General features: G+C 40.4%; 1 protein-coding gene across 2 annotated transcripts in view; it reads right to left on the reverse strand.

Moving 5' to 3' along the window:
• DENND11 (DENN domain containing 11) overlaps positions 1-23,159 on the reverse strand; it is a gene marked incomplete at its 5' end in the record, with an annotated part of 30,952 nt that extends 7,793 nt beyond the window's left edge. For both annotated transcript variants that reach the window (XR_014026843.1, XM_081330761.1), the window contains 6 exons: positions 19-150; positions 4,435-4,573; positions 5,079-5,226; positions 5,984-6,142; positions 8,622-8,721; positions 22,904-23,159. Coding sequence is in view for 1 of the 2 variants with exons in the window: in XM_081330761.1 (XP_081186887.1) it covers positions 19-150; positions 4,435-4,573; positions 5,079-5,226; positions 5,984-6,142; positions 8,622-8,721; positions 22,904-23,159 (934 nt within the window). The remainder of the gene's footprint in view (positions 1-18; positions 151-4,434; positions 4,574-5,078; positions 5,227-5,983; positions 6,143-8,621; positions 8,722-22,903) is intronic.
• Positions 23,160-25,583: the final 2,424 nt, after the last annotated feature.

The raw sequence follows: 25,583 nt of genomic DNA on the forward strand, positions 1-25,583 counted from the left end.
GGACCATTATATACTTACAGGCTACATATGATACTTCAGTCTCCAGCATTTCAATGTCGGCTACATTGACATAGAAAAATGGCCTAGACTCGGGGACAGTCCCTCCAATACCCGGCAAGGAGACATTGGCAAGGCAGCAGCAGCAATAAACTATAGGCAAGAACAGGAAGAAACCAACAAGGCATAAGATAGGCAATGGGACTTCCGGAACTTCTTTGAGAACCTGGGAAGAAACCTGCCACGGAAGGAAATGTCCCTACCCAGAGCAATCAAATGATATTCCCAAAATCAAAAAAGCACTCACTGAATGCCTTTGGAAAAAACAGGGAAGCTCCAAAATTAAAAATGCATTTATGAATAAAAAGACATTTCAGGAATAGAGACACTAATTTAACAATTTCGTTTTCCAGAATTGTAGATTTGCTTTTCTTTTTTTCATGGAACCCATCGCCTCTCTCTTCAGGAGTTAAGAATGTCAACTCAGTGAGCCGCAACTGACTGACGGCGTATGCAGCTGAAAAACAGACAATTTAGTTTTCTCTACCTCACACCCACGTATGCCTGCATGACTTAGGAACTCAGGAGGCAACAGTGTGAATTTGCCAATAATGTAACTTGTTAAATTATCTACTAAGAATGTAATGAACTGTTAATGCGCTAGACAGATTTGGGTTGCTGAAGGTCAAGTCCCCACTAAACCACAGAGCCCATTGGATAACTTTGGGACATTTCATTTATTTAGTTATATCCTGCCTTTATTAAGTTTTACAAATAACTCAGGGCAGCGAACATATCCAACACACCTTCGTGCTCCTATTTTTCCCATAACAACAACCCTGTAAAGTGAGTTGGGCTGAGAGAGTGACTGGCCCAACGTTGTCCAGCCATCTTTCATGGCTAAGGCGGAACTAGAATTCACAGTCTCCTGCTTTCCTAGCCTGGTGCCTTCACCTCCAGACCAAACTGGCTCTCTTATTCCATTTCTCTGAGCCCAACCTAACTTACAGGGTTTTTGTTGTGAAGAAAAACACGGGGAAGGGGCATCCTCCCTACCGTGGACCAGTACTGGGCCACAGCATGCCAGCAACTGGGCCGCACAAACAAGCAAGGCCCCATCTGCAGGATGCACACAAAACCACACATCCTCTGGTCTACAGAAAAACCTCTGTCCATGGAACTGGTCCCTGGTGCCCAAAAGGTTGGGGACCTCTGATTTAAAGCACCCGAGAGCAAAGGTGCAATATGAATGCAATTTCATTAAAATTAAAAATACATAAAAATTGTTTAAAATAACATTTACATTGTCAACATGCTAAAAAATACTATGCTAGATAACAACTCTGTTTTCCACTTATAAAACATATGAGTTGACAGCTAATTTGGATATTACACAAAACCTAAAGTGAAACCTTAATCCACTCTTCTCTGAAAATCTGCATCTGAAGATATATGTAAAAAAAGTTTGTGCTTTTGGGTGTGGAATATCTGTCATTGGCAAATGAGCTTTTCTTACACAGTTCTCAACTTATGTAAGACCTCAACTTAAAGACTGGTCACTTAGTAACCATTTTAAGTTCCGACAGATCAACCTGGGTGATACTTATCACCCAGATTTGAAGTTCTGAAAGTCTGCCACACACCACTGGTAGTCATGGGATCGCCTTTTGGGAATTCAACAACCAGGTTGCATTGGTAACTGTTTGCAGCATCCCATAGTCACGTTTTTCTTTTCTTTTCTTTTTGTACAAGTTTTATTAATTTTTTTTATATTTACATTCAAATATTTATGGAGCAATACGGTGGTTGGGTAATCAAAAGTAAACAATATCAAATAACAAGTTATTTGTAAATAGCTCAGGTTGCATCAACAAGGATTCCCTCTCCGATTCCCTTAGTTATAACATAGTCAAATTAATTAAATTAATACATTTCTAATTGTGACCTAGTCAATTACCGGTAAAAGAATTTTCAATATATTTTCACTAATACATATCAATGTTCTGTTTTTAAGTTTTACCTAATTACAAAAAAATAATCTAGAGTAGCCTATCATATATCGAAGAAAACTTAATTTTTGGGTAACCCACATTTCCCTATTTCAATAAAGAGTAATTATCCTGTCTACAAAACTTACATTGTTCATTTCAAAGCATTCTTATTTTTTACCAATAAAGTCTATTTATCATCTTAACAATTCACCAATTATTAGAAAAATATCTTTTGTTATACCTTTCCAAATTCTGTAATATACATCAATTCTAATAGCCAACTTTCCTTTAAAAGTTAAATATAAGATGAATTTCTATCAATATCATTACAACTAATCTATGTTATATGTCATCTTAACTGTACATCAATTATTAAAATACTATCTTTTGTTATATCATTCCAGATTCTATAATATAGTTCAGAGTTATATTGTATAAGCTTAATTTTGTTTTCCCTTAAAGATCTAAAACCTAAATATAAAATCAGATTATATTTTTTAGAGATTCCCCTTAATCCATTAAAAAAAATTTTTTAAGCTCTATCCTTACAAATCCCAAAAAAGAGACAAATTTAATTTTTTTAATCTAGCTCTCGCCTTCTTTTTGTGCCAATTAAGCTTCCATATTGGTGCCTTTAACTTCTCAAATGTATCTCGCTTTCTTCCTACAGCCCTTATTTGGATCCAGGGAGACCAGTGTCCCCTTTGTAATCATTGAAGTGTTTCTTTAATAGCTCAGTTTTTGATGTTTGATGTAATATAGTTGTCATTAGTTCAGTCTGGTCTTTTTCTTCTTCCAATTCCATCTGGCTTAAATAGAAAGTAGTAGCTGGTGTTATGGTTATCATTTGATTAGCTGAATCCTCAACGTACTGTATTTGAAGGACTTTAATATCTTCAATCTTAATGTTGCTTTCTTCGGGTGCTATTATTTTTTTGAGTTGTAGGTTTTGTAGTTGAAGTTGAAGTTTGGACTTCAAGGTTGTCTGTAAGTTGCATTTGTTGTTCTTTGAAGTCTCCTATTTTAATGTTAGTTTCCACTTCTGTTTGTTTTTGGATTGTCAGTTCATCATTTAAGGTCAAAGTTTGATTTGGTGACTTTAAGTTGTCCGATTTATCTTGCAGTTTGGCTTTAATTTGCTCAGTTATTGCCAAGATTGTGTCCCGTATCTGTTTGTAATTAAGTGGTGGGATATATTCATCCATTACGTTGGTGTTTACAGCTAAGTCGTCCATGGAGGCTATTTTAATAAAAGTCAATGACTATCCACCTCCAATATTCCTAAAAGTTGTTTTCAGTGCCAGGTGTTCCCACTCTTATCTTGAAAATAATGTCAAGGACAGCTCTGTTATTCAGTCAGCTCTCACAATAGGAAAAAGGTTTACTTGCTATACCACGTTTTGCCACAAGATGTCATCAATAGCGTATAAAATAAGATGTAAAGTTTTTTTTTCAAATTAATATAAAGCTTTTGTACAATTACTCTATTTCTTTTTCTCCTTAATTCACAGTTTAAACAGAAAATAGATCCCCACAAAAATAGAAGCTTTTTAATAAGTACAAATAAGATTGCTTGATTTCTTTGCTTAGTTCCTTGATTTCTTTTAAGGCTTTAAAAATTTGTTCCCTAAGTGTACAATCACCATTCTTTCAAAGGAGGGGGAGGAAATTTTCGGAAAAGTCCCACAGGAAAATGGTTAGGGGAATAAGAAAGGTAAAGTCTCACCCAGGTCCTCCAGATTGCTTCTTAGTGCTAGGTAGTGCTTTGGGCTTTCGGAAGGGAGCGGCTTAATGATCGGCCATCTTAATGGCCGATCTCTTCTTTTTCGGGCCAAAGGAGCTGCTCCGGATTCAAGCAGAGGGCTGCTGCCCTTCCGTGATCACAAGGAGGGCCTCCTCATGGTGGTTGCCCCTCCAGGGCGACTTTCAACCCTTTTCAGGGTCCTCCAAGGAAGAAAGATCAGATGGCAGGAAGCGGACTCTTCCTGCATGTCCGCAAGTGCCGCACGTGCAAACTGGAATCCATAGTCACGTTTTTCAAAGGTTTTGCCAAAAATCAGCATTTACTTCCAGTATGGGGCAAAACCAGCCCACAGCAAGCCACTGGTTCATTTAATGGCCATGGTGCTCACTTTATGACTTTATGCAAAAAAGGTCACATATTTTATAACTGTCATAACACATGAACATTATGGGCAGGCTCCATTACGATCATAACTTGAGGACATGTGTAGTAGGAAAATATTTTATTAAACAACAATTAAAATGGCAAAGTATTATTATAATTTAGTCTGCAAGAGAGTAACTTCCTTAAAAAACATTTCTCTCTCTTTCCCTTCCTCCCTCTTCCTCTTCTTAAATTTCTGTAATATGAAATGGGTGAATTATGCTTTTTTCTGTTGCCTGATTTTGTAACAAAGACCACATACTGTACCCTTCTTCCTACCTCTGTAGCAGACCACACCGACGGGAGGTGGGGAAAATATCAAAATGCGCTTGCGAAGCAAGGCAAACTTCCAGAGTGTCAGGATCTGCTCTCCAAAGAACTTGATGAACTGAGACATACAGCCTGCAGGATGGGTGATCTGCAGCCAGAGGAAACAGCAAGAAACCAAGGTCAAAGCTGAAACAAGGGAAGCGAGGGGCTACAGAAATGGCAATTTCAACAAAAGCTCTGGGAATTGCGGAGCTACCCAGGGTTGGTATCTCTCTCTCTCTCTCTCTCTCTCTCTTTATAAATAGCGAAAAATTGGTCGTTCTCTCTCACTCCCAGCAAGGAATTGACTGCTGTGATGAACAGACACCCAGAGTTTTATTTCATTAAATATTTATGCTGCTGCCAAATTAGTCTGATGCGGTAGGCTCCCAACCAAATAAAATGCGAGGAAACATCCACAGTAAAACAAAAAAAATTGAACATAAGCATCCACAGCAAGAAGCACAAAAACAATATAATAAAAACTCCATAACCGAAGGGAGAAAAATACACTACCCATACCCCTAGAACCCAGAGTAAACCAATTTTTTTTAACATCTACTGATAATAATGAAACCAATGCACACAGTTCAACAGTCCCAATTATTTCTCACCTTCATCTCTGGATACATATATTTGTGGATGGAAGGCAGCCAGTGGATGGGTTGCTGTGAAACAAGAGTGCCTGCTGGGAAGACCCCTTTCTTGTCATCGTAAAAGGCTTCCAAGTGAGAGTAATGTCCCGGCATTTCCAACTGATGCCTGGAAGGGAAACAAATAAACAAGACAAGCAGCTGAGGAGTGGTCCCTCTATACAGCCTCCCTTACCAGATACACAATTCCTTTCCTATTTATCTGCATAACAAGACTGACAGCAAAGTGGTCCAGATGAGGCCTGGATGGAGCCCCTCTGTTTGGGAGGGTGGGTTGGTTGGTAGATATGCCCAATTTTGAGGGGAAAAGGCTGAGTTTCCCAGCAAATCCTCAGAAAGAATAGCAATAGCACTTAGACATATATACCACTTCATAGTGTTTTATAGCCCTTTCTGAGCTGCTTACAGAGTCAGTATATTGCCCCCAACAATCTGGCTCTTCATTTTACAATCTCAGAAGGAAGGCTGAAATCAACCTTGAGCCAGTCAGGATCGAACTGCTGGCTGTCGGAAGAATTACCCTGCAATACTGCAATTCTAACCACTGCACCACCACAGAATCACACACATGGCATTTCTCTTGCACAGACAGGTCTTGATTCGGAATCAGATTCATGCTGGAGCACACCCCATGTGGCTATGTCCCATTTTCACTTGGATTTCGCCTATTTCTATTTTATGGGAAATACCTTCATTTGGGTAACAAATAAATAAACATTGGTTCATCGCTGTCACAGCCAAAACCATAGCAGTGATCTAGAAGATCTAACAGGGCTTCCCATCATGAACTGAACACTGCTTGTAGGACACTTGGAGGTGTTAGAAGAAACACCATCCCCACGTGCTTCCTTTATCTAAGGACTTACCTGACCTGGTTCTCCAAGAAGTGCATGTATCTGTACAACAGAGTGTAGGAAGGAGAAAGAATGCCCACAGATTTCATGCGCGCACCACGTTCTAATTCGCTCTCCACAGGCATATTGGCAAAACAAGCCAAACCAAAGCAAACGCCTTTCCGGAAGTAACTAGAAAAGAATAAGGATACATCTTCAAAGCTTCAGCAGACAAATGATTAAAAACATAACAAAGCCTGATGGTATCAAGAAGGACTATGAAAACAGGTCATGGGAGAACCAGAGAATTTACAGCACACATAGCAATTATGCCTTTGCTCTTCAACTCTGGGATTGAGAACTAACTTGCAACCTATCCTTAAAATACAGCACTAGCACAGTTTCCTTATGCTGCTTTTTCGCCTCTTGGGAAGAATATTATTCCTTCAATCCTAGCTCCAGTTCTAGGATTAAATAAACTATTTTATCAATTATATAGAGGCCTTCCAAGAAGCCTTCCAGACTGCAATATTTAAGTACTGCAGGGGACCAGTTTCACCAAGACAAATAAGATATATAGGTTCTGAACTTACACCCACACGATATGGACTCCCTGGATCACTAAAAGGTGTGAGCGTTAAGCATCATGTAACTGATTTTATGACCTTTTTTGCTGAAATTGTTAAATGAATTATAGTGGTGTTAACTGAGAAATCACATGACCATGACTTGGGACCTTCCCTGCCAGCTTCCTCAAAGACTTTGCTTGTAGGAAGCCAACTGGGAAAGTTGCAAATGGTGATCATGTGACCACACGACAGTCCAACTGTCGTAAAGGGCCTGACTCCTGATCATGTGACAACAGGGCTGCTGTTAAGTGCGAGGACCAGTCATAAGTCGCTTTTTCCAGCACTGTCATAACTTTGAACGATCGTTAAAACAAATGATTGTTAAGCAAGAACTACCTGAAGATAGGTAGATATCAAAATACCCAAATACTCTATTTTGTTAAGTCTTTATTTGGCACTTAAAAGGTAGCAAAATAAGCACCAGGTATACTTTCTTGGACTACCAATTGATTGATAGCAGAGGCCCATGGAGAAAACCATCATTAAACGACTACAACTTGTGGGCAACTTAGTAAAAGAATTATTATTCTGTTCCAAAGAAATACTGAAAAAAAGGATAAGAATTGAAGAGAGAAACAAAAATGATGTTGTTGTGGGAATTTATTACAGACCACTTGGACAGGCAGAAGATACTGGATGTAGGCCCTTCTGTGTCAGATGATCGATGTTTCAAAGATGGATGCAATAAATGTTAATGAGAAATATAAATTATCCTGACATTTACAGGAATCTAATTCTACCAAGAGGACCAACAAATCCTTATCCTCTCTTGCTGACAATTTTATCTGTCAGAAAGTGGAAGAAAAAAGAAATTGCATCTGCTATCCTGGACTTCATCCTCATTGTCAGGGAAGAATTAACTGAAGGAATTGGCACCTTGGGAAAAGCGTTTACGCTATCTTTGAATCTGAGATATTGAGAAAAATCAAATTGGACCTTAGAGGAGTAGAGAAAGTGGTGAACTGGCAATGACAAGTGGAAATGTTCTCTTATTTTGTGTTTACATTTCCTCAGACTGGAAAAGGAGATCTAGCTGGTTATCATCATGTCTTTGGGAGCCAGCATGGGGTTATTACAAATTGTACCAAACTGTATGTTTAACTATATGTCTTTCTTTAGAGTTACTAGCTTAATAGATCAGGAGAATATAATCAGGCAAATAATTTTAATTATGGAGACCCCTGAGAGGTCTTGGGGGACCTCCAGGGGTCCTAAGACCACACGTTAAGAAACACTGCTGGAGTAGATCCTGCACTGAACAAACTTACAAATCTGGAAGGCACTTTGCTGCTTTCAACATGGCTGGGAAATAGTCAAGAACTCCCTTTTGCTTTTCAGCACAGATGCCAATTGTATTCCAGATGTATTCCAGCTGCCAGACTATTCTGAGAGCAACTGCACTTATAATATGATAAAATAGAGATGTTTACTGTCTCTTTATAAATCAATCTTCCAACATTGGGTCTTACAAGATATACTAAGATATAGACATTACCAGAGGCAGATACAATGTTTAACATACCTTGTTTTCCAAATTTACGATTCACTCCTATAAGAAGAATGAACAGTTGCAGCCAGGAGAGACAAGGGGCACTGGGACCATCAAAAATGTCAAGATTTGTAGCTGCAACATGTCCATATTTTATGTGCTTCATATGCATAGCACACATTAAGAAGAATGGGGTTTTGATGGCATAGGTGCAGCTAGCAGCTTGACTGTTTTGTCTTCCTTCAGGTAGCCCTGGACAGGCACTTTGAAAGGTGAATTTGACTCTGAAGAAATCACACATATACAGACTGCCCAGTGTGGCTTAATATTACCAGGCATAGCAGTGAGTAAGAGGTTATGGTCAGTAAATCCTGGTCCTTGGTGCTGTGCATGCTACATTCACCCTCAAATCTGCAGTCACCTATACATATGATTGACATTAATACTGAGCATTTTGTCTTAATAATGAAAACCACTGTACCCATTTTACCCTTTCCAGATAGCCAAAAGATCTGTATAACTGAGTGGTGCAGGAAGTCTGCAATGCACTCACATGAAATCAGACTGGATTTTATGGGATCCACTGGCCATAGATTTGAACTCAACACCTTCCAGATCAATGTCTTGTGGCAAAGACCATTCAACCATATTACCTGTGCAGAAAGGAGGAAAACAAAACATTAATATGGATCCAGGACAAGACCAAGGCCATAAAATCACACATATGTGCCTTTCTACTTCTGAACTACTGAAAGCAGAGCCCCCATTGTCTGACATTATAAATTGTACCAAAGGAGGATATTTGTAGCTCAGGATTGAAACTGAGGAGTCCTTGGTGCCCTCTGAGCTTGGCTGTTTTCTTGTAGACTTTTCGTTACCCAAACTAGGTTACATCATGAATGCTAGTGATGATAGCACTAATGATATTACCTAGTTTGGGTAATGAAACATCTGCAAGAAAACAACCAAGCTCAAAGGGTACCAAGGACTCCTCATAGGTTTTACAGAAATAGCTACTTCTTCCTCATAACCAAAATTCTTAGGGCACCCAGATTAGCTCTAGTTGAATTTTTTTTCCCCTGAAATAAATAAATCAATTTCTCTAAATCTTCTGAAAATGTGCTTTACATTTTAAAAAATTCAGTAAGGGCTATTGAGTTAATGTTATAGTACACGTCATTATAATTGCACTGCTGTCTTCCCTAAGTGTTTTATTGTTTAATGTGCGTCAATACCCATCCATCCATCTATCTCAAACGTGCAAGTGTTCCCTTACTATGCTAAGTATCAGGAAGACTAAGAGGTTATGCCTTACCTCCAGACATTTGCTAAATGCAATATTTACATTTATTCCAGCCCTTGGGAGCCTTACGAAATGAGACATCTCCAATTTAAGTAGATATCAGACTTAAGAAACACCATTTCAGGTCAAAATGTGGCTTTCTGCCCTGGCTGCTGACTGAGGTTTCATGCAGAAGTCTTTCCCATCACCTACTACTTGATGTCTGTTAACTGGTGCTGTGCCCAAAACCTGGCTCACCTAAAGCAACCAAATCGCTTTGAAGATGCAATGTAATTTTATTAGCACACGTACAGTACATATTGGGCTCCAAAACCAGAGCCGTGGTCAGTGAATAGAAAGTTTGGTTTACTGGACTGATTTCCTGATTGATTCTTCTTCCTGTGGCCATCTAGGATCAATTCAACCTTCTATATGAATGTTTAGTTACAAGGAAAAATTAAGCAGTCCCCATATATATGGGGTGGGGATTTCATAGGTTTATCAATGTAAGCAGTTTACATGTCTCTGTGGGGAGGGTATCTTTATACTACTACTTTGGAGATGCCAATGATTAAGTCTGGGAACGTTTGCGTGTAAAGCACGTCTGTCCTCCCTTTCAGGCTGCAGTTCTTCCTAGGCATCCTATATCCGAGTTGATACAATCAGAAAGACCATTTATTTGATGGAAGCGAAGCAGCATACTATTCTGTATCCCCTTTGCTGCAATATAGTGATTATCCAGTTGTTTGCAATCCATATATAGTACCTTTAGTTCTTCCTCAGATCCATGACTATTTCTCTGGGAGCTTCTGTTTTCAGATATCACTGTGGATTATGCTGTCATATTATCCTACCTCCTAAGGTTTCAAGTACAAGTTTCTTCCTTCCTCTACCCATATTATCCCAATTCTGGTTAGGCAAGTTTACTCCTCGTTATCATTTATTTTATTCCATCTTTCAGGATGACAAACTTCCTGAAATACCTTAAAATGACTATAAATCATAAGAGTAAACAATACTCAAACAAAACAACTATAATTATTTCTGTCCCATTATTCAAGATGACATTCCTGCCAAAGCACTCACAAAAACATTTTATGTGCTATCAACTTACTTTCAACTCCAAGTGATCACAGAGATTAATTAAAATGAGTCAATCAACTTTCATGATACTTCCCATTGGTGGAAAGACCCAGGAGATGGGGGAAGATGGATATGGAAGAATCCAAAAGGACAAATGTCCAGCGTTGTCACCTGCCTGTGTCATAATATTGAATGTATTCTGAAGTCAATGAATAAACATCACTGACTGGGTTCATCCACTGAGGTGAGCCAGAAGCCATGTACTATGCAACACAATGGGTGGTTTCTTACAAAACATGCTAACTCAAAACCAAACAAAGCACATTATGACTGGCCAGCAATGACTTTTCCAAGGACATCCAGTGACTTGCAACTCCTGATCCTAGTTCAACAGACTACTATACCACAATAATCTTCTCTTGCAATGAGTAGGATCTTTTGATTGAACAAACAAATAATGCTCAGCATCTTAATATCTGAAATAGAGGCACTGTTTCTTTAGATCAGTATTTCTCAATCCAAACAACTCATAGTGAGGCCAAAGGGGGGGGGGAGACACAGACAGATTAACAGAGTTGGAAGGGACCTTGGAGGTCTTCTAGTCCAACTACTTGCTCAAGCAGAAGACCCTGTACCATTCTGGACAAATGGACGTGCAATCTTCTTAAAAACCTCAAGTGATGGAGAACTTACAGCTTCTGGAGACAAGCCGTTCCACTGATTAATTGTTCTGTCAAGAAATTTCCTTTTAATTCTAGGTAGGATCTCTGTTTAATGATCTTCCACTCATTATTTCCTGTCTTTCCTTCAGGTGAATTGGAGAATAGATTGACCCCCTCATTGCTGTGATCGCCCTTCGTACTGGAAGACTGCTATCTTGCCAACCTCTAGTCCTTCTCTTTGTTAGACTAGATATATTCTGTTCCTGCAACTGTTCATCATGTGTTTTAGTCTCCAGTCCCCTACTCCCTTGAGTTTCCAGAAAAAGGCGAGGATATAAATGCTATATAACAATTAATAGTAAATTATCATGAGGCTTAAGATTTATAGAGCTTCATTTATACACACGCACAAAACCACACACAAAAACAAAGAAATTAAATTCAAATCTATCATAGGGAGGAGGAGTAAGATGTGTGATTGGAATTTTAAAATGAAGCATTCTGGACCTGTACAACACTGTCTGTCATGTTCTTCCAGGCGTTTAAATAAATCTTGAGGGTTCTTATGCCTAGTTAAATAATGTTCCTGCTTTATGGAGAGAAAAATGTCTATGAAAATATTTATCTGTTTTGATTTAATGTAGGGCACTAGCTTGTTTTTTGGGAAAATATCCAAAGGCTGCTTGAATATATTAGAGAATTATCCCATCTCTCAAACAAGCTATTTCTTTTTTTTCCCCAAGTCCCTTTTCAAGATATTTTCAATTGTTCCCCAAATGCATTGGGAAGTCACTCCAAACAGTTGTTAAATCAGGATAATGGGGCTGTAATCCAATACATCAAAGGGATAGTTGGTTGAGGAATACTGTTCTAAGGACCTGATGTTTCAGCATGACATGTCTTAGGAGACAGTTAAAGAGGAAGGATCAAAGAGGCTAGCTAGTGCAGAATCCGATAATTGGCCTATTTGAGTGTTCATAATCTGCATTGATTGGCAGGATTTCAGAACTATTCACTGGGGCCTGTTAATATTCAAGAGGTCAACTAGAGCAGTGTTTCTCAACTTTTTTTCTCCCATGGCTCCATTCCAACCTTTCTCCTGTGGCCACCTGTCCTATTAACGATACTGATATAACATCTTGTGCATTTTCTGGCATCGACAACAGTATGTGCAATGTAATATACTTTGCTTTTCTGTGTCTCCATGACATGTACTATGGCCCTCCCACTTTCACTTATAGCTCTCTTGAAATACCCTAGGCCCCAGGGTGCAATATGATCCCTGGCTAAGAACCACTGAACTACAGGACAATGTGCCCAGTATCCTGTCTTTGGACTAGCCCTGCATTCTCTGCATGAAAACACTTGTGCCCTCCCACTAAGCTTCAGCTTGTTGAGTAGACCAATTACAGGTAGTCCTCGAGTTACGAGTGTAACTGCTCATTCCACTTGTAACTCGAAAACTCGTGGGAGTGAAACTCGTACCTCATTAAGATGCATGCAGTATGTTAAGTAAATATGAGGTACCTCAAGGTGGGGAAAGCTGTGGAGGGCCTAGTGATGGAGCAGGCACCCAAGGCCTCCCCAACCAAGATACCTCATGCTTCCCCCTCCCTTCCTGCCACGCTGGACTCACCTTCAAAAGATCCATCTCCTTTCTGTTGTGGTTCCTGCTGCCGCCCGGATCTGAGGTTGGGGGATGCTTCCATGTGCCTCTAGAGGCTGGATCAGGGCATTGGAGTCCTTTTCCAGGCCGCTGCCACCCAGATCTGATACCAGGGGATGCTTACGCGGCCCTCCGGTGGCCCATTTTGGGTGGCAGCAGCCTGGAGAAGGCCTCTGACATCCAGATCCAGCCTCTGGAGGAACGTGGAAGCATCCCCTGGCCTCATATCTGGGCAGCAGCAGTCTAGAAAAGGCCTCTGATGTCTCAATCCAGCCTCTGGAGGCACATGAAAGGGTCCCCTGGCTTTAGTTCCGTTCTCTGTTGCAGGCCTAAAGTACCATGAGATCACGCTCCACTGATCTCGAGTGATCTTGCATAACTTTAGGCCTCCATTCTCTGCGAATGCACCGAAGGCCTGGAGCAGCCAAGAAAGTGAAGGATCTTGATCTTCGCAGGGTATTAAAGGCCTGGTGCCTAGGGAGACCCGGGGTGGGGGTGGGGAGGGAGGGCATAACTAGGGTGAACGTTGCAGAGCCTCTGCAGTTGCTCGTAAGGTGCTGCAATATTTGTAATTTTGGGACTTGCTTGTAAGCACTAGGTGGCGCTTATCATTTAACTTCGAACGAGCGTTAAGTGAACGCTTGTAACTCGGGGATTACTTGTATCCATTTCTCTAATTTAAAATGGATCTCTATTTTTATGTACTCCTACGCTTTCATTCAACTTTAAGTTTACTCTGCTTGAATAATTCTCAAGTGTCTGGCTAGGTGATTTTGGGCTAGTCACTTTCTCTCAGCCCATGAAATAAGGCTTGGGCAACAAGCTGGTCAGTCAATTCCTGCCACAACTGATGGATCCACTTCTGGTTGATCTGAAAAACAGACCCTGCACTTGAGAGAAAACATTAGGAAGAAAAAAAACACCTACACTGGCCCTGCCTTAAGATAAGATGAACTGGCTCCCTCAAGTGAAAAAAAGTAAGAGGGACAGAAAGCAATAGTGTTGAAGACAAGTTCTGTGACCCAATTTGTCTTCCAAACATGGAATCTCAGCAATACACACACACACACACACACACACACACACATATATATAAATAAAATGACTAAACTCCAGGAAAAAATACCAGCTTGATGACATCATCCCACATGCTTGGAGAAAAGGAAGCTTATTTGTTGTGAAACAGGATTTTAAATATTGTTTATATTAAGAAAAGCAAATATAAAAGAATAGAACAGGGAAATTAAATGGGACAATGATGGTTTTATCCATGGGTGTGGTAGCACCTTGCTCTGAGATTTTGCTGCTCCTCTACAGAAAATTGGACTCTGACTAGAAGGCATTAAGCCAACCAGCTCAACTAGAATCATACTTAATTTGTCTGGAATTATGATGACTGTATTAGATGTGTTTTAGATATCCAGGAGTCCAAAGAGGTATAATATATATGTAAATTATATAAATCTAAGTTAAATAATCAAGTGTAAAACCATCCATCATAAAACATGTGGAATGCAATGATAAAACAATATTTATTTTTAAATATAAAATGTATTTTTAAAAGACAGGTGTTAGGGAACATATTATTTTGAAAATGCCTGAGTCAGCTAGGATATGTAAAACAGTTAAGCTGGCTGGAAAGCCTCTTTAAGTCTCATTAACTCATATTATAGGTTTTCCAACTCCTATCAACCTTATTTTGAATTCAATCTTTAAGCAAACCTTCCTCCATTTTGACACTTGCTGAAGTGCCACTTGGATTCTAGACACTCAGACAGTTGGCTGAGGATTAGCTGAGTTGGAGTTAACACTTCTGAATTCTACCAAGCTGGGGAAGGCCAATTTAGGCACTTGTTTGATTGCTAGAAAGGTAAAGGTTCCCCCGCACATGCGTGCTAGTCGTTTCCAACTCTAGGGGCCGGTGCTCATCTCCGTTTCAAAGCCAAAGAGCCAGCGCTTGTCCGAGGACGTCTCCGTGGTCATGTGGCCGGCATGACTAGACGCCAAAGGCGCACGGAACGCTGTTACCTTCCCACTGTAGTGGTCCCTATTTTTCTACTTGCATTTTTATGTGCTTTCGAACTGCTAGGTTGGCAGAGGCTGGGACAAGTAACAGGCGCTCACTCTGTTACGCGGCACTCGGGATTCGACCCGCCAAACTGCCGACCTTCTGATCGACAAGCTCAGCGTCTCAACCCACTGAGCCACCGCGTCCCTCTTGATTGCTATAGATAATAATAAAAAACCCTGCATGGAGGAAAGGACAATCAATCAATGGAACAGTTGTGGGTGCTTCATCACTGGACGCTTTCAAGAGAGACCGGGCACCACTTGTCAGAAATGGTATAGGGTCTTCTGCTTGAGGAGTGGGTTAGACTAGAGATGATCAACAAGGACCCTTCCAACTCCATTGTTCTGTTATGAAGTACTGGATGCATCCTGTTTCCCTAAATAAAGCTATACAATTTGTTAAGCGCAACCTCTTTTTACCCCCTTTTTGTTTTCTCTCCCTGCCCCCTCCATCTCTTCCCTGTCCCCAAAGTCACTCCTTTGTTTGCTCTTGTATTTGGCTGGCCTGATCGGTATCTCTTCTTCCCTCTGTGCTTACCTTCTAGCCACGTCATCTCTTTCCTGCTTCTGAGCAAGGCAGTGGGAGGCAGCTTGCCATGCAAATAAAGATACTTTTTGGGCAAAGACCTTAAACAGATGGCTGGCCTTCTTGGGAAAAGAGGCAGCCGTGCCAAGTCATACAGTACAAAGAAGGTAGAGCAAACCAAGTCAGTTCTTGTTTTAATTTAATTGCAAACATAACTTTGCTTGTATGTTGACAGAGAAAAAGGGCAGGCAACTTTTTTGTGGCCAGAGGCTGGGGTTTTTTGTTTTTTTAAAGGCTGTGGGGACAGTACTATGTCCCTACCTGGCCAAAACCTTTCTATGGGGTTTAAGGCACATGTTTTATCCTTATGTCCTTCCAAACAATCAGAAAAAAGCCCCACATTGTGGCTCTTCTGACTCTTGCAGGACTTTGGGGGCAGCAAAAAGTCCCATGAGCTCCTGATACGGCATAAATCAACTTTTTTTCAACTTGGTCTTCCCCAAACATATTTGACTGTAAGACCAGGATGTTATTTCCTGTGTGGGGAGAGGAGAGAGGCAAGAGATGGTTTATCTGAGGAACTATCTCAATTACTTTTATTCAACCTTGCATTAAAATGAAAACATTCCGACAATTCCTTGTCTCCTCAAGTATGCCAGTGAATTGGGATAAATAACACTGGGGCTGCATAGAACACTACACAAAGGAGCTCTGGATTAGTTTCTTCCCATCTCTTCTCATGCTTGATCAGGAAAATTTAACTGAAATTTCATCACTGCAAGTCTTGCTTTCATAATTTGAGAAAGTAGACCACATCCTACTTCTTGGTAAGCTGAAAAAAGGTGGGATAGACAGCATCATCACCAATTTACATTTGTAACTGGATGACAGATCGTATTCAACGAGTAATCTTTAATGGTACTACATCTACATGGAGGGAAGTAAACAGCGGGGTGCCACAAGATTCCCTTTTAGGCCCAGTACTCTTCCATATCTTCATAAATGACTTAGATGAGAGAATAGAAGGGGAACTCATCAAATTTGCAGACAACACTAAGTTGGCAGGAATAGCCAACACCCCAGAAGACAAGCTGAGGATCCAAAAAGACAGACTTGAACAAAAGACCCTATCTAATAAAATGAAATTTAATGTGGAGAAAAGCAAGGTTTTACACTTAGACAGGAAAAAAACAAAGGTACGAGTACAGATTAAGTGAAACCTAGCTTGATAACAAGTAACTGTGAGAGTTACTTGGAGTCCTAGTGGATGATTACTTAAATATGAGCCAGCAATGTGCGGCAGCAGCCCAAAAAAGCTAATACAATCCTTGGTTGTATAAACAGAGGCACAGAATCAAAATCAAGTGAAGTATTAGTACCGTTTTATAAAACCTTAGTAAAACCACGCCTGGAATACTGCACCCAGTTTTGATCGCCACATTACAAAAAAAGATGTTGAGACTTTGGAAAAAGTGCAAAGAAGAGCAATTAAGAAGATTAAAGGCGTGGAGACCAAAACATATGAAGAACAGTTGCAGGAACTGAGTATGGCTAATCTAGAGAAAAGGAGGACGGTGGGGGGGGGGGGGGTGACATGATACCAGATACCAGCTACTGCTAAGTTTGTAAAAGCCGCCCTGAGTCTTCGGTGAAGGGCGGGATATAAATAGAATAAAAATAAAATAATAATAAATAATAAAAAAATAAATCATGAGGGGCTGCCCCAAAGAAGAGGGGGTCAACTTATTTTCTAAAGCACCAGAAGGCCAGATAAGAAAAAATGGATGGAAACTAATCAAGGAAAGAAGCAATTAGAATTAGGGAGAAAGTTCCTAACAGTGAGAACAATTAACCAGTGGAACAGCTTGCCTTCAAAAGTTGTGGGTGCTTCATCACTGGAGATTTCTAAGAAGAGACTGGACAGACATTTGTCTGAAATAGTATAGGTTCTCCCGCTGGAGCAGCGGGTTGGACTAGAAGATCTCCAAGGTCCCTTTGAGCTCCATTCTGATTGATCAATTGCTTAAAAGGAAAGCATCTAGGTATTGCAATACCATTGTGTAACATCTGTAGTTTTATTGCACAACAAACATTCTGCAGTATCTTTGCTTTGCATATCCTCCAAGTAAAAATGGTATTGGAATCCATCTTTTCCAAGAAAAGCAGTGGGGTCCAGTCAAGTGCATTTTCACAGATAAGATACTTGTGAGTCATACAGCATATGTTTGTAAAGCAAAATGTGACTAATCTGTGGCTTCCACATGACTTTCAATTAAGTGAAATAGGAGAACTTGAACAAACTACAAATATGCGGTCAGGGAGAATTAGCAAAGCAAAGTTCACGGGAAGGAAGTCTGAAATTCCCCTGGGTCACCTCTTATCAAAGAATCAGCAAAAAGCACAGAGAATAGGAAGGAATAATGCACCTGGTATATAATAAAAATTAATAATGAAATTCGTTATCTTTTATTGTTGGATATATAGTACAGGAATTCCTCAACTTACAACAATTCACTTAGTCACTGTTGCAAAGTTACAACGGCACTGAAAAAGTAACTTATGACCATTTTTCATACATATGAGTGTTGCAGCATCCCCATGTGATTTACATTCATATACTTGACAATTGACTCACATTTATGATGGCTGCAATGTTCCGGGGTCATGTAATCACCTTTTTGCAACCTTCTGACAAGCAAAGTCAATAGGGAAACCAGATTCACTTAACAACTGTGCTATTAATTTAACAACTGCAGTGATTCACTTAACAAATGTGGCAAGAAGTCATAAAATGGGGCAAAGCTCGCTTTAAAAAATTCTCACTTAGCAAAATAAATTTTGCGTTCAATTATGGCTGTAAATTGAAGACATTTTAAACTGCCCTTTTGTTGTTAAGTTTAAAGAACTTTTTTTAAAATTACATCCTTGTATTTTTATTATATATTGATATTTTTGTATCTGGATGGCTCTGCCCATTGGGTATTCATACAATAGGGATGAGAGTCCTATAGTATAAAATATGCATTTTCTTACAGCCATTTAGATATTCAAGTGGGCATACTTAGCAAATCTATCTACACTGATTACCAATCAGGAAAATCTCTCAAGTGTTACTTCTTTTAAGAACTCATTTATTCTACTGTTTTGCCAAAAATTACAATTATAAGCAACATTTATTTAATTTTATTTTAATTCCATTTATATCCCGCCCTTCTCCGAAGACTCAGGGCGGCTTACAAGCTTAGCAGTAGCCTTCATTCTATGTATATGCCTGCTTATTAGGGCTTTCACACACACCCCCAAGCAGCATTATTACAAAGTCAGCTTAATTGCCCCCAACAATCTGGGTCCTCATTTTACCTACCTTGGAAGGATGGAAGGCTGAGTCAACCTTGAGCCTGGTGGGATGCGAACCTGCACTAATTGCAGGCAGCTTACTTACATACTTCCAAGTCATTTCCTGTGCATAATACTTGGTACTCCATCTCCTGTATCTTGTTTCCCATCTTTTTCTTCAGATTTCCCCCTTTTAATCATACCTGTGTTACCAACTCTTGTTCTTCTCCTTTTGCTAAAACCTGAGCCTTTTTGTACTTACCTGGATATACACTTTTCTTCCATCTTTCATCTACATGGGTAAACTGGAGTCACGCCATCACAGACTTAGTAGTGGTACCTCATTCCCTTTTCAATCCCTGGTGTAGCCACAGGGGAGTGGTTGAAAACTTTTCAGCAGGCAAAATGTTCTAAGAGAGGCCTTAATTTTCCAGAATGAACTATATTAAAGCTCATTCAAGGGTTTTAAATGGAAAGAGTGGTGAGGCCATGCCATCCAGGTTTGGTCCAGAGAACTGACCCCAAAAGTATACCTAGGCTTGGTTCTCCAACCACTTTCATTCATAAAGGTCAACACAATGTGACATGCAACTCAAGCTTCCTGAAATGCACAGAAGAAAGCATGGAAAGCCAATTAAGCTGGCTAGTTACGCAAACCTACATCTGTAGACTTTGCTAGTATCTGAATCTTCTTAATGGCCCTTGTGTATAACAGCTGCCTTGGTCACCACAGGTGACCAGGAATTTCATTCAGAGAGGGGGGGAAAGTGATGAATAATCTCCTTTTTCTGGCACACACTTGATTTTTTTATCATGAAAGAAGGAAAAAAATCCTTTCCTACTACCAAACAAAAGCGCTGCTCATGAAAGGTCAAACTGGCCTCTCCCCTTTTGATAGAAATAATTCTCCAGAAGTTAAGAAGCTAAATTTCCACACCACCCATGGCTTAAATTCTCATATGGAAGGAATGGAAAGAATGCTTACTACTAGCCTCATAGCAATATTTTTTTGTCCAGGTTGCAACTTTGGTTGGCTTATTTAAAAAGCTGTTGAAATACAAATATCGCCTGAGACAATAGGGCCCATATCAAATCCTTCCAAATTGGAATATTTGCTGCCACTTTGAGAATTTTGAAAATAACTTTTACTACCACCCTACCACCACTCAGACGTTGTCAAACAGCAATTCCAGAAGAATGGGAACCAACATTCCCAAGTCAAAATATAGAAGTCACAAACACATTTACTACAGGTTTCATCATTATAATTTGCAAAGCTGAGAATTTGCAAAGCTAAGTGCTCTTAAAGTGAAATGTTTATTACTAACTTCTGATAACCAAGAGTCCATTCTACTGCTTCCCAAATGAGGTGAGTGGAAGACAATATGTTTGATATATGGCCATTTCCTTGAATGACTTCATAAATAAATGAAAGAGCACTCAAAGGTCTAAGATGATCTACTTAAGTGGTAAGTATCTCATATAAGGCTAGTATGCAAATCCATTCATTTTAGCAACCATCTAACTCAGCAATGGGCAGACACCCAAGTGGTTTGGGATGCTTTGCATTTTGGGGAAGGCAATAATGGTGATGATGCCCAGTCAAACCAGACATGCAGGCAAAGCCACAATTTTCTTGTTTCCACCCCCTTCCATTAAGAAATTCTTTTTGATTTTTTTTAATGTAATATTTAAGCTTTGCACTACTTTTGGCCAGTATCCTGCCTTGAAATAGCAGAAAAAGTGTGCCAGCCTATTTTTTTTTTTGAGCTTTGGTCAAAGAGGGCTGGAAAAGGGTTGCCTAACTTTAGCCTATATAGAAGCTACCTTTTAAAATGATGGCGTCAAGTCCCCATTAGCCATATATGTTAGCAAAGAGCGTAACTGCAACTGGGAATCCATATTCCTGCCAAAAGATGGGGACAGAGTAGAAAACAAACCAACCCATACAAGAAAAGGAAGTATTTAGATGTTCTGAAGAACAGCAAATACAAAAAAGAATTACATCAGCCAAATGTTGCAATAATGATGACTTAATTCTTACAAGGAAACCAGAGATAACTTTACCCACAACCTGTTTCAAAACTGAAGGCTCGTTTCAGGAATATAAGCAGCAGTTAATACATATACACGTCCTGGCTGCTCCACAACACTTTCAGACAGGGGTGACCTTTTTCTGCGTCTGTAATGGTCATAGGCACATAAAACAGGGCAAGACTTTGACCATTTGAGTCATTCCCACACGCGCACCTGCAGATACTCTTGCTTCTGGATGCCTGTATAATTGTCACTGAATGATTCAGTGTAATGTGATATCTACGATTGGCATCTAAGTGCACTGCCAACAGCATCATGAGGACCGAGGCAGTACTGAAATAAAGTTTCTGGATACACAGGATTCTTTTCTTTAGTGAGGAACCATCCTGACTGATCTTTAGACTATTGGGAGATAGGGAGCAAAACATCCAAATCGGTAGCTTTCTGTGACCTGTGAACATTATCAAGACCTCACCGTACACATCATACACGGGTCTCTATTTCCATAGAATGCTAAAGTCCATACGATGGCTGCAAAGGTAACAGATTCCAAAAGGATCAGGATTTACCCTTCATGTAGTCTATTCCTCTTGCCAAGTGGAACACTTAAACCAGCTAGGAATCAAAATATTGTCACCCAAGCCAAGGCTCCTGGCTTGTTCCTATTCAAGTCAAGACCACAAACCAGGGATGGTTTTTATTATATAGTCCTTGACTTGTTCAGCAAAAATAGGGCAGAAATCACCGTTTGCATCATCTCACTATTACAGAAGCTGAAGGGGAAAATATTGGAAGGGGGGGGCTTTTTTCTTTCTGTAAATAAAGTATTTTCTAATACGAACAGAGTTCCTAAAACTGGGAGGACGGAAAGCAACAAGACTTTGCACACATGTGCTATTGCACAACTTTTATCCTGTTGCATGGATAGAGAGAGAGAAAAGGAATTATGATGAGATGTTAGTGATGTCCAGAAGATTGACTCCCAACGTTTTATCACTGGCTGCAACTTAATGTTCCCACCCCAACCCAGGAAGCTGTGTAAAAAATGAAAAAAAGGGTATGGATGAAACCACAAGTAAACCACCAAAGTCCACAGCTCTTCAGAAAACAAATTCTTGGGCTTGGAACATATCTACATGATTTTCCTAGGTTCTGCATTGTGTGGAAACCTCCAGAGATTCTCAAGAAGCATCCTTACCTTCAATTGCCCTCTTCACTTGAAGATGACAGAATATGGATAAATGTACAGGGAAGGTCAAGCTTCCTATCGCTCTTTGCACACTGAGACTATTAGCAGTAATAGCATCTGAACACAAATACCCTATTCTGTATCCATATCTATGTTCACATCCATTGGCCTGCATCTGCTGATGGATCTCAAGATTAAAAACCAAACAGACTGGACAGGCCCAGCATCTACTCGTTCCTGAATAACCTCCCCCCCCTTCTAAAAACTGAAGTGTAAGGGGGGGAAAGAAGGAATAAGGAGGATGGAACACATGAGGCCTAGAATTGTGTGTTTTACTCCAAAACAAGACACTTTATCTCGCCAATGTGTAGGCCATGTGTAGGGAACAATCATATAATTTTGGTCTGAAAGCAACTTCTGGTGGACTGAATAAGTTGAGAAAGTCCTGGGTTTCAACACCTAATGCATGCAAAATAAGGAAGAATTCTCTCTTTGTGTAAACAGATCTAAAACCATTCCGCAAAGAAGCCATCTACCCAAAGGATTTCCCTGCCTGCATAGCGGCTAGAAATGTATATGCACCAAATGTATTTTCAATTCTAGGTACCCAGGAAGAAGCTGGGGACACCCATGGTTTCTCAACCTCTGGGGGGAAAAAATCAAAGGTAGTTTATGCACATTAATTCCCAGGCTCAAAGAGAAAAAAAACTTAATCCGGAGGAAGATAGAGCTGCACTCTGGACATGGTCAGAAAGACTCGGTTTGGGAAACCTTGACATCTGAACTCCAACAGAAAGGACTCTGGTGCAAATTCCTGACTCTTAGGAAAATGCTGACAGAGAGTCGGCTGCTGTAAAGACAAGCCATCCTTTAGCTGCAATTCTGGGTGCAGAATTGGACTGAGGGGATCCCTCGTCCTCCCCCTCCCCACGAAGGGAGATCCAACTTCCCATCCCCAGCTTGGTGGAACGCTGCCCAGCTTACCCGCGCGGGAGTCAAAAGTGACCACAAACACTGCCACGATCTGGTCTTCCTCTACCTGCGCCGGTTCCTGCTCCTGGAGTCGCCTCCCGAGACCGGCCGACCCCGGCTCCCCCTTGCCGGCTCTCCTCCACGTCGAGGAGGAGGAGGAGGAGGAGCGGCAGCCCCCCCAGCCGCCGGGCTCCCCGGGCTCCGGCAAGGAAACGGCCGGGCCCTCGGCCCAGAAAAGGAGCGGCGCGTCGTCGGCTTGCTCCACCATGGCCGGCCAGCTGCGGCGCGCGGAGGTGAAGGGCGGCGCTTGAGCAGCCTCCGCGATCGCCCGATCTCCGCCTCCCCCGTCACCGGCTGCCTGGCTGGGTTCCCCCCCGGCCGAGCCGCGAAAGAGAAATTCACAGGCCCGGCTTGGAAAAGGATTCCCGGCGCTCCGATCCTTTGTGCGAGCGGATGCAAGCCTGGGCGAATCTGAAAGGTGGAGCCCGGGCCTCTGCATGGCTTATTGGGAAGGCATAGGAGGATTTTTTTATTTTATTTTAAATTTTTGCAGCGCTGGAAACAAGATCCTACTCGAGCTTCGGCCAGAAGTAAACCTCACTTCAGCTAATAAAAGCAATCACCGCCAACAGAATTTAAAGCTGACAATCCGCTCAGTAGCACTGAAATTCAGAACAGTTCCCTGTAAGGTCCATTATCCGCTAAGACCATCGTTTTTTAAAAACGTGCAGGGGTGTATTGATTAAATCAGGGAAATGTAATTTCTGACTATTTATATCTTGCATATGCGTTTCCTCGGACTGGAAACCCAGATCTGGATTGCCAAGTTTCCGACGACCACTAGATGGGGCCGATGGGATCTTCATGCAGAGTTTTGCAACGTACTCCAAGGAGATTTTTTTTTTAAACCAAATCCATCACTGACACGGTCAGGGACTCACTTGCTGGGTACTTTGGCACAGCATCTTTAAACGTGATTAAATCGTGGGGTTTACATAATAACGTTAAACTAACCACACAGCCTCGGGTTTCACAACATCAGCCACAAAAAGTATTTACCAAAATTCAAATTAAGCAAGCTTGACAAGGCACCTGAACGTGGTGAAAGAGCTGTCATAATTGTACTAAATGAACCAAAATGTAATCAGTTGGCTGGCTCACCCCTTATCCTAACTCAGGATGGGCTTAAGCATGGTTTATTGAATGATCTCTTCACCAGCTTGGGTTCACACAGATATTTTAAATTATAAAACATGTGTTACAAACCATTATGACTAAAACCACATTATGGCTGTAACATAGTGAGCAGTCGCTTTAAGGATTACAGGCCTCCTTATCATGCAACTACTTATTATGTAACATATTTTACAGTCCTGTGTTATATGCCACCTAAGCAGAGATGAACCTAGTTAGAATTGGATCAGAGACCAGAAAATTATTGAGCTGTACAGTGGGGTGAATAGTAAAAGATATTTTGGAAGCAGGCAGCTGCAAACTAGTTCCAAACTGTAAGATTCCCTTCCCAAGGGCTACAGTTCAGTGATTTGTGATTTTGTTTAAAGGTATCCTTATCTTGTCTTTGCTTAAGGTCCATCAACTCATCTTGCAATATTGTTTAATTCTGAATGACTCACAGAGCAATGCAAGTTTTTACAGAATTACTTTAGAGAACACAGGATATGCAGGAAGTGATGTTTGTAAACTCCTCCAGCATAATCCATAAGGCCCAATGAGTGGTTTTAACAGGAAGTTCAAGGATAACTTTGAATAGATACTACTGTGCTTTTAACTTCAGTACCAGTTGAGTTGCTGCAACTGCTGTTGGGGTAGTGAATAAGTTTTTCTGTCATAAAAGGGTTGGGAGTAAGGCAATATTTGCTACCTCGTTCGATGTTTTTGTATCTACAGAAACCTTTTGTTCTCTTTACTGGGAGACTACATAAAAAGACATTATGTCCAACCTTTAATTTACTTATATATCAGCTGGATGACTTAAACCTTGTATGACAAGTGTTTGCCTTAAATGAGGCAAACCTTATCATATATACCTTATCCCATTCATGCTTACCTGAAAATGTGCTGAAGTGTACTTATCAAATGGGGTTATTTTCTTTTTAGCCTACACAGCATGTTAGTGTAATAGAATATTATGCCATGATTTCACTGAAAAATAGTGGCCTGTCCTTTTTTAAAGGGCTATTTACCATACCAGATAGTGTTCATTTGAATCTGAATACAAAATATGGGCCTTTTCAAAATGGTGCTCTGTATATAAAGCTTGCCTCTGAACAGCTAGCAGTAGTTATCTGATTAGGAACAAATCAAGACAGTTTATTATAAAGGCTAACCAAGTCCTTGAAGAAGAGACTAGAAGCTTTTTAAAGAATTGGGCTTGATTTGAAGAAACAAACTCATCATCTAGGATGCAAGCTTGGCATATCTGATTTCAGGATTGTGATGGTTACTATACAGAGATCGTATCTTTTTGTGAAATACTTTCTGGGTGAATTCATACATGTTAAATCTTAAGGTGGTTTGTGAATCTAACTTTGAAATCTGTGAGCCATTTTGTTTAAATACAATTGCTTGGGGTTTAATTGAATCATAATTTGATGTTTGAATCCAGACTATGATTTTGACTGGGTGTATCTGTTGCACTTATCTATTACCACTATATGTGAGCCATGATAAG

This window comes from Vipera berus (assembly GCF_964194415.1).
Source record: "Vipera berus genome assembly, chromosome: 6".
In the NCBI taxonomy this organism is placed as follows: domain Eukaryota; kingdom Metazoa; phylum Chordata; class Lepidosauria; order Squamata; family Viperidae; genus Vipera; species Vipera berus.